The sequence below is a fragment of the Lissotriton vulgaris genome, chromosome 8 (genome assembly GCF_964263255.1).
Source record: "Lissotriton vulgaris chromosome 8, aLisVul1.2, whole genome shotgun sequence".
Taxonomy (NCBI): domain Eukaryota; kingdom Metazoa; phylum Chordata; class Amphibia; order Caudata; family Salamandridae; genus Lissotriton; species Lissotriton vulgaris.
This window is the reverse complement of record NC_141696.1, coordinates 1,155,253,674-1,155,270,020: the sequence shown is the minus strand read 5'-3', so window position 1 is coordinate 1,155,270,020 and position 16,347 is coordinate 1,155,253,674. Positions and strand designations below refer to the sequence as shown.

The 16,347-nt window shown below is 44.7% G+C and overlaps 1 protein-coding gene across 1 annotated transcript in view; it reads right to left on the bottom strand.

Annotated features, from left to right (window-relative positions):
* NUFIP1 (nuclear FMR1 interacting protein 1) overlaps nucleotides 1–16,347 on the bottom strand; it is a 210,178-nt gene that overhangs the window by 12,481 nt on the left and 181,350 nt on the right. Inside the window, exon 9 of the mRNA XM_086935016.1 lies at nucleotides 100–338. Within this exon, the coding sequence (XP_086791142.1) occupies nucleotides 100–338 (239 nt within the window). The remainder of the gene's footprint in view (nucleotides 1–99; nucleotides 339–16,347) is intronic.

Genomic DNA, 16,347 nt, shown 5'->3' with positions numbered 1-16,347 from the left:
TATACCATTAAAAAAAACAACAAAAAAAAAGCCACTCAGATTAATAGTTATGAATAGTTTGAAGAGGGAAGCAAAAATAGAAAGGGAGGATGCACTTGCCATTTCTAGCAGAGTTGGACGACGTTTCTGTTGTGCCAGGTGCCGTTGTCTGCGTTCGTTTTTATTAAGAGCGTTTCTGGTGTGGCTATGGCCCCTGCTCCTGCCCCAATGTTGTCTCCTCTCATCTGATTCATTCTCTCTGTTTTCCACAAGAACTTTATTGTCCGGAATCTTTGGAATTTCTTCAACAACAGCATGATTTTCTTCTGTAGGTTTTCTAACCACCTTTGCAGGAAGTTCTAATCGTAGAAAAGAAAAATCTGTATTGTTATAACACTGAAACAAAGAAAGATTTTTAAAATACAATTACAAATGTTCCTATTGTTACATTCTCACACAACGAACAAAGATCTGGATTTGCCAAGTGCAATTTACAAGAAAAAAAGGTTAAAGAGATTACCAGGAGAATGCTAATCAGCAACCTGGTGAATTATTCAAGTGACTAAGCAAAATGCAACATAAAGCACACAAACAAAAGGACCAGGCACATGAATATCATGACTTATAACCATAATGCAAAGATAGGCGCACATCCTTAAGTAATGCGGCTCACGATTAATAGTATTTGGACAGCTAATCTTATCTTTCCAAGTTAGACAAAACAAAGACCCAGAAAGTAGATAATTGTTTGGCATAGAGTTTGCCAATTAATGAAAAATGATCCACAAGTATTATATTAGTATTCACACTGGCAGTTAAAATAAATAAAATTCATCAGAAAATAAGAAATAGAAGGAGGTTTCATTAACTGAAGCAAACAAATGTTTGCTCCTGTTATGTTTGTCCAGTACTTGGCATGGACTAACTGACACTGTTCAGGAAGAGGCACCAGCCCTAGAGTGATGAGAAATGGGAGCGGTTGTGCCCAGATCCAGGCAGTTCTACACACTGCACCCTCCCTATATAGACATTTGCTTTGGAAAGGATGCAATTGAAAACAAAACAGTGTTTTGTCTGGGTTTTCAACTACAATTAAGAGATGGGCCTGGCCAGAATAGCTGACCCCACTCAGCCGTTAACTCTATTTACGATAATAAAATATCTGCTGCTCCCAAACTCCAGAAATAATAAGTCACATATTCAGTATTAATAATTATATCTTTGATTAAGGGCGAGGCTGAGGGAATTAATGTTTTTTCATCTGTGAGTTATAGTGCTAAGAAACTGGTATACCTCCTCATTCTTCTGATACTAGCAATGGGGCAAAAGTAATAAAGCAGGGTCCACGCCAGAAGCATTAGGTTTCATCTGGCCTGGTAAGAGACGGCTAAAAGGTGCATGGGGTTAGCCCAACTGACACAATGCAATTCCAATAAGGCAGTGCACTGTTCCACCCCAAACTGACCTACACTCAACAGTTTTTTACATCCCTTTTGCAACTCTGGAAGAGAAACTTATCTGAGAAGTTGGAAACCATCATGCTGTTCTGCAAAAACCTAAGTTATAATGGGTGCAGAAGAAAGGTAGTCATTAAACCGTGGCTCCTTTCTACTCCCTGCCCCACATGGGTAAGGACAGGGATCACTTTTATTCTAAATGGGTCATTGGTTCTGGCTGAGATCTCCAAGGAATAATCGTGGACATATCTGAAGAGGAAGACAAGGCCATAAAATGAAAAGAGAACAACTTATTTGAGACAACATTTCTAAGAGACCACAGTACATGTTGGTAGCTAATGACGAAAGGCATCCCTCAGAGTAGATTTGAGCCTTCACAAAATTCACAGAGTGCGAATTTCCAGATAATGCAGACTAAAAGTCAGATTGTTACCGGCACAAACATGGCCCACTCAATTTGAAAATTAATACTGTAATCAATTTCTAAGAAGATGAGATATATAGAATAAAGTACCCCCGGGCGTACATTGGAACAACATTGTAAGTTACCAAATAGTTTCAGGACCATATAAAGGAACAAGGACCAAGGGTCATGGAACTATGATGGGACTTATAATATCCTTATAATGTACATCAGAGGGAACATTATTTCTTTTAAAAAATGGCCACACTATCACCCTTCCCACAAACTGCTTAAATCCTTGGTGTATTGCTCTTTGATTTAAAGAGGGATGTTTGCAAACATGAAGAATACAAGTCGAATCTCTAGTGTAAAAGTAAACACAGCAGCCAGATATTCGTTGCACAAAGATATAGGAATCAATTTAATACAAGTCAGATTTTTAAAGGAAATCGCTATAGCGCAGAACATGTAGAAACATGCAAAGACATTCTACTTTTTTCTTATAATTACCTAAAGCTTGCAAAACACATATTTTGTCATAAATATCGTATTTCTGTGTATCACAGTTATTGTAAAAAAAAAAAAACAGAGCAGATGGAGGAAAATCCAGATCGTGCTTATCTAACCTACTTGTCAGCAGTAGGTTGGACTATGGAAACGCCCTCTACGCAGGAGCCTCGGCCAAACTCATGAGACGGCTCCAACGCATCCAGAACACCTCTGCATGCCTGATCCTCGACATCCCTCGCTGCAGCCACATCACACCCCACCTGAGAGACCTGCACTGGCTCCCGGTCAACAAGAGGATAACCTTCAAGCTCCTCACCCACGCACACTAGGCACTCCACAACACCGGACCAACGTACCTCAACAGACGACTCAGCTTCTACACCCCCACCCGCCAGCTCCGCTCTGCCGACCTCGCCCTCGCTACAGTCCCCTGCTTCCGAAGAGCGACCTCAGGCGGCAGATCGTGCTCCCACCTCGCCGCAAAGACCTGGAACACCCTCCCCATCCACCTACGGCAGACCCAAGACCTGCTGACCTTCACAAAACTCCTCAAGACCTGGCTTTTCAAACAGTAGCAGCATTCCCCACCCCAGCGCCTTGAGACCCTCACAGGTGAGTAGTGCGCTTTACAAATTATATGATTGATTGATGTTTGGTAAAGAGCAGCTTTAATTATGCTCGGCCACTTTACTGCTGGATCAGGCGGCAGGCATTGGGACGTCAGAACTCCACGGAAATAACTTATTACAGTTGAGCAACTGCATACTTCCTTTATTACAGGTGGCTACATGCGTCATAAGTCACCAGCGACAAGGAAAAATAAGAGACAAGCTTTTATACAGAGATTATAGATATTAAGTCAACTCCAGGAACCCATATGGAGACTACCAGATTTAAAGATAGTTGTTGAGAAAGTCCTGGCATTAGTGTCATCTCAAACCAAAAGCAGCTTTAAGTGTCTATTTCTAAAGTCAAAGGTTATGAAGGGGCCGAAATGCTTTAGGGATGTTCTGGCCAAAAGCCCGTTCAATAAAGTAACTAGAAAATAAGTAGATCCCAGACTCGCGTGCTTCAGGCAAGACAAATTTATTGAATAGTACTGTAACACTCTGGAGGAGAAAACTGTCATTTTCTGCAAAATCCTACAAACCACACAACGTAAACTAGCAAAGATACATTAAAATGATAATCACATTATCTTGGTTTCATAATGAAAGCAAGTTTGATTATCCTAGGAGGATGACACATTTCTTTAATTTCCAGTTCTGCCACATTCTACACTCTTATATAAAACTGCCTGGCAGTAGTCTGTAAATGGGCTCTTTTGTGATCAGTAACAGTGAACTCATGTACTCGATTCTCTCCTAATTCCCAACTACGTGCCCATCACCACATTACTGCAGCTAAAGCAGCCACAACCTTGGTACAGCTCAACTCAGGCACGTGGCTTTCATCTAGATTAGGAGAAAACTTGACTTATGCAGCAGTCCCCTGACCAGCCTTCCCCAAGAGATGTACTTTTCCCCTACGCCAAGTGATCCCATTTAATCTTTAATTCCAGAGATACTTACCCATCTGGTCTTAACATTATCAAACGTATTGACTATTAGTAACAAATATTGCTAAATGTAGGTTTCGGACACTGGTATGCATGTCCACCACCGGAACCTCTGTCAAGAATTCTCAAAAAGCCTCACCCACTACAACCCATTCCACAAACTCCAAGATCAATCAACCACCATTTTCTTATGGTAACTAAATGTCACTTTCTCTCGTATTAATTCTTCACAATATTCTACTCCAGAACAGCGCCCCATGTTGAACTGCACAGATCCCCAGCCCAGCCCATCCTCAGTTTATGACTGCAGTGAAAGTTTCTCAAATCAAATTCGAAATTTATCACCAGAGAATAAATGATAGCTTCATAGCCTCATGATCTTACTCTAAATAAGACCCACACCACACTACCTGTACTTTTTAATTTGTAAAACTTCCTGTACTGCTATTTTGTGTCTCCTCACTCACTATCTATCAAATGGTGTCCATCAAATCATATGACTACACAAACGTATAATCTCTAAACACCTGAATGCACAAACTCAATCTATAAACCTTAACTGAGATCTTCACCACAAAGACGGAGGTTGATAAAAAAAAGTGAGGACTTTTAAATTCTTTAAAAAAAAATGTTTTTCTGCCAAAGGATAATATCATGGAAAGTTCTAGATCAGGCTGTAAAGATCTTGCCAACAAGTGACCTCCCTAATCTCTTATTAGGGATGGCTGGTGTAAACATGTTGTAATCTCATTCACTGGCAACTTTACACAGCACGCTGAGCACAAGATTCAAATAGGACCTCCCCAAAGAGCAATCTTACTGGACCACCTACTGTATGATCTTCTTAGTAAGATGAGAACAATAAACATTACTTCAAGATCAGTACAGTAGTGGCACTGTTCACCTCACAATGTGTTAGAATCTGTTTACCTCCGCAGTCGTCACACCTGTGAGGTATGTATTTGAAGGCTGTGAGAATTCCACGCTCAAGGCATCGATTGCTCCTACCCAGCTCACTGGCATTGGGCAGTGTTGGTCTCTACTCATAAAACCTTTTGGCTAAACATGCTTCTACATTTCTTCTGGTGTATGGGTAACCCTCATGACTTACCTTGGTTGGTTTTGAAATCATTGATCATCAAGCTAAACTTGGTACTTGTCAAATCTTGAAAAATAAGTGACTCTAAAAATGTAATATGCCGACAAGTCCACTAAGACGTCTCAAGTATCAAATGTGTGTGTGTAAAACATCCATTCTTTCAGTCCTCTTCAATCACTTTTGCCCTCTTTAATAGGGTGGTTAACGCAAGCAGATGAATTCTGATGCAAAATTAACCTTCATCACGAAACAGGCGTTAACAAAGATAATAGGTCCAGTGTTAGCTGCCAGCCTTTTGGCTTTGTCAAGGCTTGTTTTGATTTTATCATTATTTTTGCATAGCTGTTTTTTTGGGGGGGAAGATGTCATACCCTTGTTAATCAATAAAAAAAACATTGGCAAAGGCAAACTATTTTGTGGTCTCAAAAAACACATTGCCATCGTAGTCCCTGGCAATACAGTGAACTACTTTGAGTGTGAATTGCTCCTTGCGAAGGGGAAGAACGTCTTCACTCACAGTCAAGTTAACCAATGGATGGTGCGGGCTCACCCACTGCCCTAGCTATTTGCTGTAATGAGAAGCAGAAAAGTGTCAGTGACACTATACCAGACCAATGGATGAAAAGGGCTGGCCGAAGGTCCCCATAGGTAATCATATTATACATATCATTTTTGGGAAATTAAAAGGGCTTGGATACTATGACCTTTTAAATCAATCATATATTTTATTAGAAAACCACCATTTCAAATCCAATGTGCATTTATTAAGTTCATGCCCGCGGCTGATCCTCACCTTGACAGGTGGATGGGACACAGCAAAGATGTGCGAGCCATTCACAGCTCTTCCACTACAGTGTAGATTCATTTTGTGTCCAAATTGTGGTATTTGTCTACAAGTCCGTTGTTTCTTTGGCCGCAATGTCAATAAAGGGTGGAGTGTATTTGTTGTCGATTTTCAGACTGCTTTCCTTGCTTTTAGTACAGTTTTAGCAAGACTGGACAAACCAATTTATGAATATAGTTTTCACAAATAATGAGTATTTCAGCTTGTGTTTTGGGAAATCTGAATTACCATAAAACAAAGACAGGAACGTTGCTTCTGCCCTTCTTTGCCACTCTAAGATAAACTTGCTGAGGCACAAAGTGTGTACTTCACCCTTTAACTCGCTAATCTTTTCCTGGTGATCACCTCCAGGCCAAACTTTGTTTGCGCTTGGATGTAAAAAGAAATGATTGTTCAGAACAAGAACAGGCCCATAAGACTACTTTATTTGATAACGGTTTCTCTTTTCCTGGGTATGAGGATAAGAAGAATCAAGCCGTGTAACGGACATGTGCTTATGTGCAATTAGATATATTGCCCAATGCCCTGGAGTACTAGAAAAAGACAGTTTATGTACAGTGGGAGAATTAAGAGGCTGAGAACTGGAGGTTAGTGAGCCGGACATATTATTGTGAAATCAATAGAATCACTTATAATTTAATCCTTGGACTGGGTGATGAGGAAAGTGGCTGAAGGTAGAGTAGTAGGCGTGGTCTGCATTAACTTCACTAAAGCTCTAGACACTTTTCTAAAAGAAAAATCAGCATCAAGTTAAATAGTGCTGGGATGAGGATAATCCAAGTCTGTCCGCTAGGGCAGGCTTTGAGGGAAAAAGTTGATTTTGAGGAAAAAATATTAAAAAGAACAGTGCCAAAACGATCGCGTCCTCAAACAGTGTTCTTCAATACATTCAGATGTCATAGTTCTGTGATGCTGGTACACAAGTTGTAGCTGTTTGCACATAATTCAGAAAGTCAAATGGGTGGTGCATCAGAGGGAGAAAATAATGCAGGTGTGCTTTGGAAGTACTGGAAGAGTGATCTGCGCAGCAGCTTACATCCAATTAAACACATGAAGTGCTATTTTAATTCCACTACTCTTTTTAGCCTAAAATTACAGTTCTCTATCTTATAGGTCAAGTGCTGTAATCGGAGAGCATGCTCAAGTGTGGAGTTTCAAAAGCTGAAATGGATTATGAAAGTGACACATGCGATGAAATTAGTTTTATTTAAAATGTATCTGTATATCTATCCAGAAAATAAATTTAAAAAAGGAAATATCAATTTAAAATGAACCTATACTTTGACTGCCCTGGAACAGCAGCGAATGGAAATATCCCTAAAAAAAACTTAAAATAGAAGCACTCCATTTCTCCAGACATATTTATAAACCTTCAGGTGGAAATATTATTTTTTTACTCGCTCATTGGACAACCGATTTCATTTAGTTTTTAAGAGTGAGGCAAGCGCCCCCTGCACATGAATGAGCGCAGTTGGCCAAGGGAGATTTCTAAAGAGCACAAACATGGTCCGTAAGAGGTTCAGAAGTTTTCTGATTTTTGCGCTGATTCAACTATCGGCGAAATGCAGCATCGTCGCCTGAGCACGGGAGGGCGCTGCTTGCTAATAAATATGTCGCGCTGTTTTTATGTAGTCAAAACGGATTCCGCGGATACATATAGTGGGCAATTACAACAGAATCCTGGCTGGATCTGTCACTTATGACAATCAATATTGTGAATCGAAAGAGGGAGAAGGTTGATGGTGTCGATGGCAAATAGACCACCACTGTCATTGACGTTATCCTTGTAATCGCCGGCACTGAAGCATTCTCAAACCTATGCAAGCCACGCCTCAGACACAAACATGCACTGCATTCCCAGACACACACATCACAACCTCTCTCACATATTTTTTTGTGCACAAACCGTTCTTTTTAGAAGACAGAAAACATTCGCTACATTTAGCAAAAAAAGCTATAATGTTAATTCGAGAGATGGGGTAGAGGACGCCCGTAGGAGGTCAGCAACTCTACTGTGCATTTTTCATTCTTTTTCGATGACCTCATCGCGGCTTCATCTCATCCTGATGAATGTCAACCTTGTGAATGACTCCACTGATGACTCGCATCGACCTCAAGGAAATCTTACTTTATAGCATCCGGTCGGAAGTGCGGATTCGTTCTGTAAATTAATTTTGCCAAGAACATTCGTTGTCCCCCTTTGTTTCCTTAATTATTTATCAGTTTTTCGGGGGCTTCGTCCTTCTCCCTCTCCCCACATCAGATTCTCTCCCATGCCCTCCACTCCGAGTTACCACAAATGTCTACGTTGTCAGCACGTGTCCACTTCTCTTTTCGATATAAATAATTATGAGCAGCAGTGTCCTTTCGGTCTTTTCAATGGACTCAGGCTCAACCCAGGACTACAACTCCCAGAACACATTAGGTTGTCAAATGAAGTCCTCAGGGTGAAAGTACTGTGTCCTGACAGCACGGTGCACAGCACTTGGCTCATCCCCACTGGCCTGTTCCCTGCCTCACAAAACTAATGTTTTCCTCACTATGAGTATTCTCCTCCCATGCCCTACCTCACTCTGCATTAGTTATATTGGTAAAGGCCACGTATTATCCCCTTCGCTGCGGGGTGTTTTCCCCCTGCTGTGCGGGGGGGCGGTGGGACGTGCGCGGCGCCGCTGTGCTTGTGACAAGCTCAGCTCGTCATGAGGCACAGTGCAGCTGCACTCATGACGAGAGGAGCTTGTCACAGCCACACCCGCTTTCGAACATTCAGCACAGCAGGAAAATTATCCCCGCGTGCGAACGTTCTAACGGCCGTGACGAGCTCAGCTCGTCATGAGTGCAGCTCAACCGTGCCTCATGACGAGCTGAGCTCGTCATGAGCATGGAAGAGATTAAGTTCTTCCAGTGGCGGCCGCTACTTAACTGGGGTGGCAAAGCAGGGGTTTAAATGAGGAAAAACGACTTACCTGAAAGCCAGCTGCCGCCTCTTGGTCCGCTTTGGCTCTTTGGTCGGCTCCAGGAATCCAGGAGCAGAAACACAGGCTCCCAGACTCCCCCAGCCAATCACAATGCTGCATTACAGCAGCATTGCGATTGGTCTGAGCTCCGTAGTTTGGCGCTCAGAGAGGGACTGGAAAGCTGTGCATATTCTACACCCAGGGTGTAGAATTACAGCTAGTGGAGAACATGCAAAGTGGGCATGACTGTTTGGCCGGTCCAAAACAGCCAGCCAGCCAGTCATGCAAATTTAAGAACATGCCCACCACTCCTCCCCCTGTTCCTGTGAAAACTAGCCCTGCCTGCACCAGCTGAGCCACGACAGAAAAATAAAATGATAATGTTGCATTATTACCTTTTCATTTTCCCTTTTTAGGTCGAGGACTCTGTTACACTGTGTAAGCAGTGGGCAGAGCTCCGAGGTTTTATGTTTCTTAGTGTAGGGGGCTTGAACCCGCCCCTCTTCTCCATTGGCTGGCCTCGTAAATGCTGGCCAGCCATTGGAGGATAGGGGCGTCACTCCCTTTAAGCCCCGTATTTTTCGGATTCGGGGCGTGGTTTTTGCGTTCTTTCTATCTGTGACGTCATCGGCCACTCACCAAAAAACACGCCCTGGATTCAAAAAATTTCGGAGCTTTGCAGCAGCCATTTCTGCCCGACCGAAAATGACCGAGAAAGATGGTCGTGTCATGGCAGAGCTCATTTCATTATCCTCGTCTAGGTGTCGGTGCCTCAGATTCCCTTCCTGGCATCTCCCCAGTGGTTGTCTGAACTCTCAGTTGCTGTTTGGTTTGCGTTGCGAATCGTATCCACATTACATTGTTGCATGCTGTTAAAGAAACACAAGCAAAATAAGTTCTTGAAAAGCAAGCGGTGAAAGTAACCTCGCAAAGAGACGTAATGAGGCAGTGCTCCGCTTTGCATCGACGTAATTCTATAGACTAAATTAAAGGGCTTCCGTAAACTGATAGCTTAGTAACTTCCTATTGTGGTGTGCTGATGGTTTACTGATGCATCTAGAAACTGGCCCCCTCCCCCGGACTGGGAAATCTATGCTGTGAATTCTGATTGTAGTGCGAGGGGATTCTCTGAAGTATAATCATACAGTGGTTTGTTCTTGCATGTGAGTGGCTGTCCCCCAGTTAGTTGGAGGGCTGATCACATTAGTTTGCATTAAAAGGGTGCATTTAGCTTCTGAGCGTCCGGCCCTTGCATCCATCCGCTTGTTGCGCCCAAACTATTTACAGAGAGCTTCTTGGCAGCTTTGCTTCAAGTAATCCCCAGAGAATCAACAGTCCCAAAGAGTGGACGTTCACAGCGGTTAGTGAAAACTCGACTCTTATGTTACCTCGTATATCTCAGGCAACGCGTGCTGCTGAATGTAGTGTCTCAGGGGGGCCTCGGCCTGCCGCAGGGAAGACATTGTAAGGGGTCCCGGGTATCAATAATTCACAGGCGGCAGCAGCGCTCCACACTGCCTGTCCTACAGGGACTCAGTGCATCTAAATCACTGTTGCATGGCAAAAAGGCCCCGCCTCTGGCCACACGATGGCAGCGAAACCATGTTTCAAAATTTCCAGGCATACCTCATTAGGTCCTTTCTCAATACCTTGTCAACATCGAAAGTACCGCGTGGGGCCAGCCTTGGGATAAACGCAACCGTAGCGGCCATCTTGAAAGGGAAATTCTTCACATACAGTGCACAAAGCCCAACGCACAGAATACAAACCTGGAACTGCAAAAGACTAAAAGTAATACAGTAGCTCGAGAACATTTGCATTTAGAAAAGTCATAAACAAATTTAATATACACGTGTAAATAGATATCGCCGGTCCAGAAAATTTGGTAGTCTCGTTCCTAGGCTGGCTAGCAGGCTTGCATCGGCAGCCTTTTCTTTCTGCCTTTAGATAGCCATGTGCGCCGCTGGCAGCCAGGCATGGTGGCGGCGATAACCCCTTCCTGTCAGCCTGGGCTTCGATGCAGCTTCGCCCGTCATGGGCCCTCACGGTAGGACACTTCTTGGAGCTCTGCTTGGGTTGGTGGTCGGCACCAGTGTATGCTTCTGGCTATACAAACGGCTGTTGCGCAGTGAGCCGTCTAAACCGGGGTCTTACACAGGGGACGGCACGGAGGCAACACAGGACAGAGATGAGGTGGATTCCAAGAGCCTGATTTTAGCCCCTGAGGCAACAGGCGGTCTCCTGAGCAGGGTGTCCGGAATGACTTTGGTGGCCAAAGTGAGGGAGTACCCTAAAAGTAAGAATAACACCACCATCGCTGCACGCAATTCAATTTCAGTTGTACTTTTGGATGAGTACCTGCACTTTATATGTTTCCATTTAAAACACTGATTAACCCTAAGGCTATCGTATGCAGCGGTACCAATTCTCACTCAGTGCTAGTAAAACTCATACATTTGGAGTTTGAATTAAGTAAGCACAGACCTAAAAGTAGTAATGTTAGTACCGACCTGTATCTTCCCTAAACATTCATACATATAAATAGACTTTCAGGGGCTTTGGTCTGTCAGCACGCTTCACCCATTGGTCTTTTAACTTTTATATTTTGCTTCCGCCCACCAAACCAACAAGCGTGAGACATTGGTTCAGCCCACTTTGCCCATAGGCTTCCTTCACCCTGAGTGATGCCACAAAGCATGAGGACATTTGTTTTCATCTTCCTACAACACTGTTTGTTTCTTCAGTGGCAAAGTTGATTCAATGTGTACTTTTAGGTGTCACTTATTTTTAGGTCGCTGTGCTTGTTCTGCCCCCTGGCTGTGCTTGCTCTCCTGCCCCCTCTATGTGCTTGCTCTCCTGTGTGTGTGTGTGTGTGTGTGTGTGTGTGTGGCTCTGTGTGTATATGGCTCTGTGTGAGTGGGGGCTCTGTGTGTGTGTGGGGGGGCTCTGTGTGTGTGTGTGTGGGGGGGGCTCTGTGTGTGTGTGTGGGGCTCTGGGTGTGTGGAGCTCTGTGTGTGGGGGGGCTGTGTGTGTGGGGGGCTGTGTGTGTGGGGGGCTGTGTGTGTGTGTGTGTGAGGGGGGCTCTGTGTGTGGGGGGGGGTTCTGTGTGGCTCTGTGTGTGTGAGGGGCTCTGTGTGTCTGTGTGTGTGTGTGTGGCTGCGTGTGTGTGTGGCTCTGTGTGGATAGCTTTTTTGTAGGTGACTATGTGTGGGTGGCTCTGTCTGTGTGAGGGTGGCTCTGTGTAGGGGGCTCTATGTGAATGACTGTGTGGGTGGCTCTGTATGTGTGTGTGGCTTTGTGTGGGTGTAAATGCAATAGGTCATGCATTTGCGAGCGATTGAGCTATTGGCAATGTAAATGACAATGCCATTTATTTATGATTTTTTCAAATAAATGTCATGCGCAATGCCAATAGCTCTACCTTTAATAATGCCGAGACCATTGCATTGTAAATGCTTGTTGAACTGCTCATAGAGTAGTGGGACGACACTCCTGCCTTAGCGGAGGAGCCTCCGCTGAGTTCTTCTCATTCCTGTTATTATTTTTTTTGTGCTGCCATCAGTGCTTAATCCTCCTCCGTACTGTGCGAGACGCGATAAACATAAAACAGATTCTACGTCTGTTTAGGTTGAGATTTCGAGACCTATTGTATATACTTTATAATACACTTCTTTGTGAGCTTAAAGCCAGCCCACTGCTTTTCATTTGTTTTTTTCAGTGTCCTCAAAAAATCCTTTCTTGTTAGTGGTCAATTCTTGCTCTTTGCCCCACCCCTTTGGCTTTCATTTCCTGCCACGGAGCAGGGGCCAAGTATTTTATTTTACGCTTTGGTTGTTTATCTCTTCATTTGGGGGGACTTTTTTTTTATTTCTTTCCTGCTCATGCTACTATTTGCCTGTCTAATCAGCTTTGTGCTACTATTGGTCTGTGTAATCAGCTTTGTTGCCTGTAACTGCTTGCATTTTAATGCAGCATTCGTCCCTCCCACCTCCTCGTGCTTGGCAAAGCTTGTGTTTTCATTTGATAAAGCACTGTTGTAAACAGGACTGTTAAACATGTTCTTATCTCGTCACATTAGCAGTGCATTCAAAGACAAAGATCAAATGTCAGACGCATGTTCTAAAATTACCAAACATGTTGGCGCGGAGGCGAGCAGAGTGCTGGCTCTAACGTTCTTGCAGCCGTTGCTTCTCCTCCCAAGAGAGCTTGTTTTTCTCATTATCTTTTTGAAGTGTGCTGGTTCAAGGAGAAGCACAACGGGTTCACACTCTCCCTTTGACTCAGTGCGTGCAGGGCTGCTCATATTTTCAAAAGCGTGGATTAATTTCAAACATTTTCTGGGACACTGTGTATACATATTGAAACAAATAGTTTATCACCTGTCGGTGTAGTTTTGCAGCTTGAAGATCTTTCTGGATTCACTATGCTGTGCATATTCCGCAATCTGGTGGTTGGGTCCGGAATCGTAGTCTTTTTCTCTCTTTTTTTTTCCGTAGCCCAGGTGGGCGTCGATGTCCCACCATTTGGTGTACCTTCTGTGACGTCGGCATGCTTCCTACGGAAGCTCCCACCCTTGGGTGCCATCTTCGGATTCTTTTTTCTCTTTTGTGTTCTCGTAGCGAATCCTTGGATATGTTTGTTAATCCTTTTTCCAACGTAATTCTTTTCACGTATCTTGTAAGCTTCAACTTGCTTTATATTCCATGTGTTTCCACCTTCTTCTCCAGCCTCATCTTTCTGGCAGAGGCGGGTGGGTTCGCTAGTGAATCCAGAAAGATCTTCAAGCTGCAAAACTACACCGACCGGTAAGAAACTATTCTGGATTCACTATGCTGTGCATAGATTTTGCAGCTGTTTTGTTACTTTTGTGGCGGCTGGGTGGAAGATGAGCGTTGGTTGTTGAATATATGTTGAAGCACTCTTTGTCCTACTTGTGCTCCCTTGTTCATCTGTACATCCATGCAATAGTGCTTAGTGAACGTGTGCATTGAAGCCCATGTTGTCGCCAGGCATATGTCCTGAATTGGTGTGTTGGCCAGAAAGGCAATTGTTGCTCCTTTCTTCATGGTCGAGTGGACCTGTGCCCATCCTGTTAGCTCCTGCCCCGCTTGCTTGTGGCAGAATTGTATCGTTTGTGCGATCCATCGAGCAATGGTGTTCTTAGTCACTGGTCTACCCAGGAAACTGTTCGCGAAGGACACAAAGAACTGTTTTGTCTTCCTGTGTTCCTTCGTCCTTTCAATGTAGTGCATTACTGCCCTTCTTGCGTCTAGAGTGTGCATCGCCCTCTCAGCGCTTGTCGTGGGCTTCTGGAAGAAGCTAGGGATTTGAATACTCTGATTCATGTGGAACCTTGACACCACCTTTGGCATGAAGTGCGGGTCTGTTCTCATCACGACCCTGTCACTGTGTATCTGGACGTAGGGTTCTTGCAGTGCCTGCAGCTCGCTCACCCTGCGTTGCGAGGTGATCGCTACCAGAAAGGCCACCTTCATTGTCAGCATTTTCAGTGATGCCTTGTGGATCGGTTCGAAAAGTGCTTTCATGAGCTCTGTCAGCACCACATTCAGGTTTCATGCCAGTGGCGACATCCTTTTTGGTGGCGCTATTCTCTTTACCCCTTCCAGGAAGCTTTTTACTACCTGCGATGTGAGGAAGCTTCTCCCAGTCTCTCCCCTTGTGTATGCCACAATTGCTGCCAAGTGTACCCTCAGCGAGGATGAGCTTAGTTTGGCTTTCAGTAGGTGCGTGAGGTATCTTAGCACAGTTGATTCCTTGGTCAGCTTCCTCTGCAGCTTTTTCTTGCTGCACCATTGAGTGAATCTTTTCCATTTTGCCCCATTGCATTTACATGTGCTGGGCCTCCTTGCCTCTCGCAACACCCGCAGGGTGCTCTCTGGGACCTTTAGGTGTGCGAACTCTAAGTCTGGGTGTAGAATTTCTCCGTTCTGCATGGAGAGTAGGTCCTTTCTTTTTGCGAACATGTGGGGTGGACCCGCATCATCTCCATAATCTGTGAATACCAGGTCTGCCGGGCCCATTGAGGTGTCACCAGGATCAGTGTCATGTTGCTTATCCTGCACTTGTTGAGCACCCTGGGGATCAATGGTATCGGGGGAAAAGCGCAGGAAAATGTTTTTGACCAGCTTATCCATAGGGCATTCCCCTGGGATTGTTCCTCTGGTTGTCTGGATGCAAAGTACTGGCATTTTGCATTCTGGCGTGTTGCAAACAGGTCTATTGTTGGGGTGCCCCATCTCCTGAATAGTCTCTCTGTTTCCTGATTGTGGAGTTCCCACTCGTGGGATGCTGAAGTCTGCCTGCTGAGCCAATCTGCCTCCACATTTACCTTCCCTGGCAGGTGAATGGCCAGCAGGTCTATTTTGAGTGGTATTGCCCATCTCCATATTTCTTGCGCTAGGCTGGACAGAGGGAATGACTGAGTCCCTCCCTGCTTGTTGATGTAGAACATCGTTGTCGTGTTGTCCGTTTGTATCAACACCTTCTGTTTATACAGCTGTTTCTGGAAGGCCTTCAGGGAGAGTAACACTGTCTTCAGATCCAGGTAATTGATGTGTCTGACCGCATTGGCTGGTACCCACAAACCCCTCACTCTGAGCCTGTTCATGTGTGCGACCCATCCCTTCTGGGATGCGTCTGTGGTGATGGTCACTGTTGGGTTTGGTGGAGTTCGAGGCTTCCCTATTGTAATGTTCTCCTTGGTCCACCACCTCATCTCTTCCTGCACTTCGTGCGTTACAACCACTAGATCATCCCAGCTTCCTGTAGCTTGTGACCATTGTTGTTGCAGCCATTCTTGGAGTGGCCTCATGTGTAGGCGTACATTGGGGACCAGGTGTATGCATGACGCCATCATCCCCATGATCTTGCTCGCTGTCCTCACTGTCAGAGCTTGCCCCTTCTGGTAGTGGCATGTCTCCCTTAGTAGGCTGAATGTCCTCTTTTCGCTGGGTAACACCCTGAATTGAATTGTGTTGATCTGAGCCCCCAGGAAGATCTTCCCCTGCTCCGGCTCCATTGATGATTTTCCCCAGTGTATGGAGAATCCCAGGTCCAGCAGCGTTTTTGTGACTCGCTGTCTATGTTCCTCGCATGTTTTGCGAGAGTTCGCCTTTATCAGCCAATCGTCGAGGTAGGGGTACACGTGGATCTCCTCTCTTCGCAGATGTGCGGTTTCTGCTGCGAGGTATTTTGTGAACACCCTTGGAGCGGACTTTAGACCGAATGCCAGGGTTGTGAATTGGTAGTGATCCTGGTTTACTGTGAATCTTAGCATGTGCTTGTGCTGCCTGTACACTGGTATGTGCAGGTATGCATCTTTGAGGTCCACGGTGGACATGAAATCCCTGTCTCTTATTTGTGGGATGACCTCCTGTAGGGACGTCATTTGAATTTTTGAGTCTTTATATGTTTATTTAGGAAGCGTAGGTCCAGGATGGGTCCTAGGCTTTCGTCCACTTTTGGTACGAGGAAGTAGTTTGAGTACACTCCCCTGTTCCTTTCTCTGAATGGGACCGGT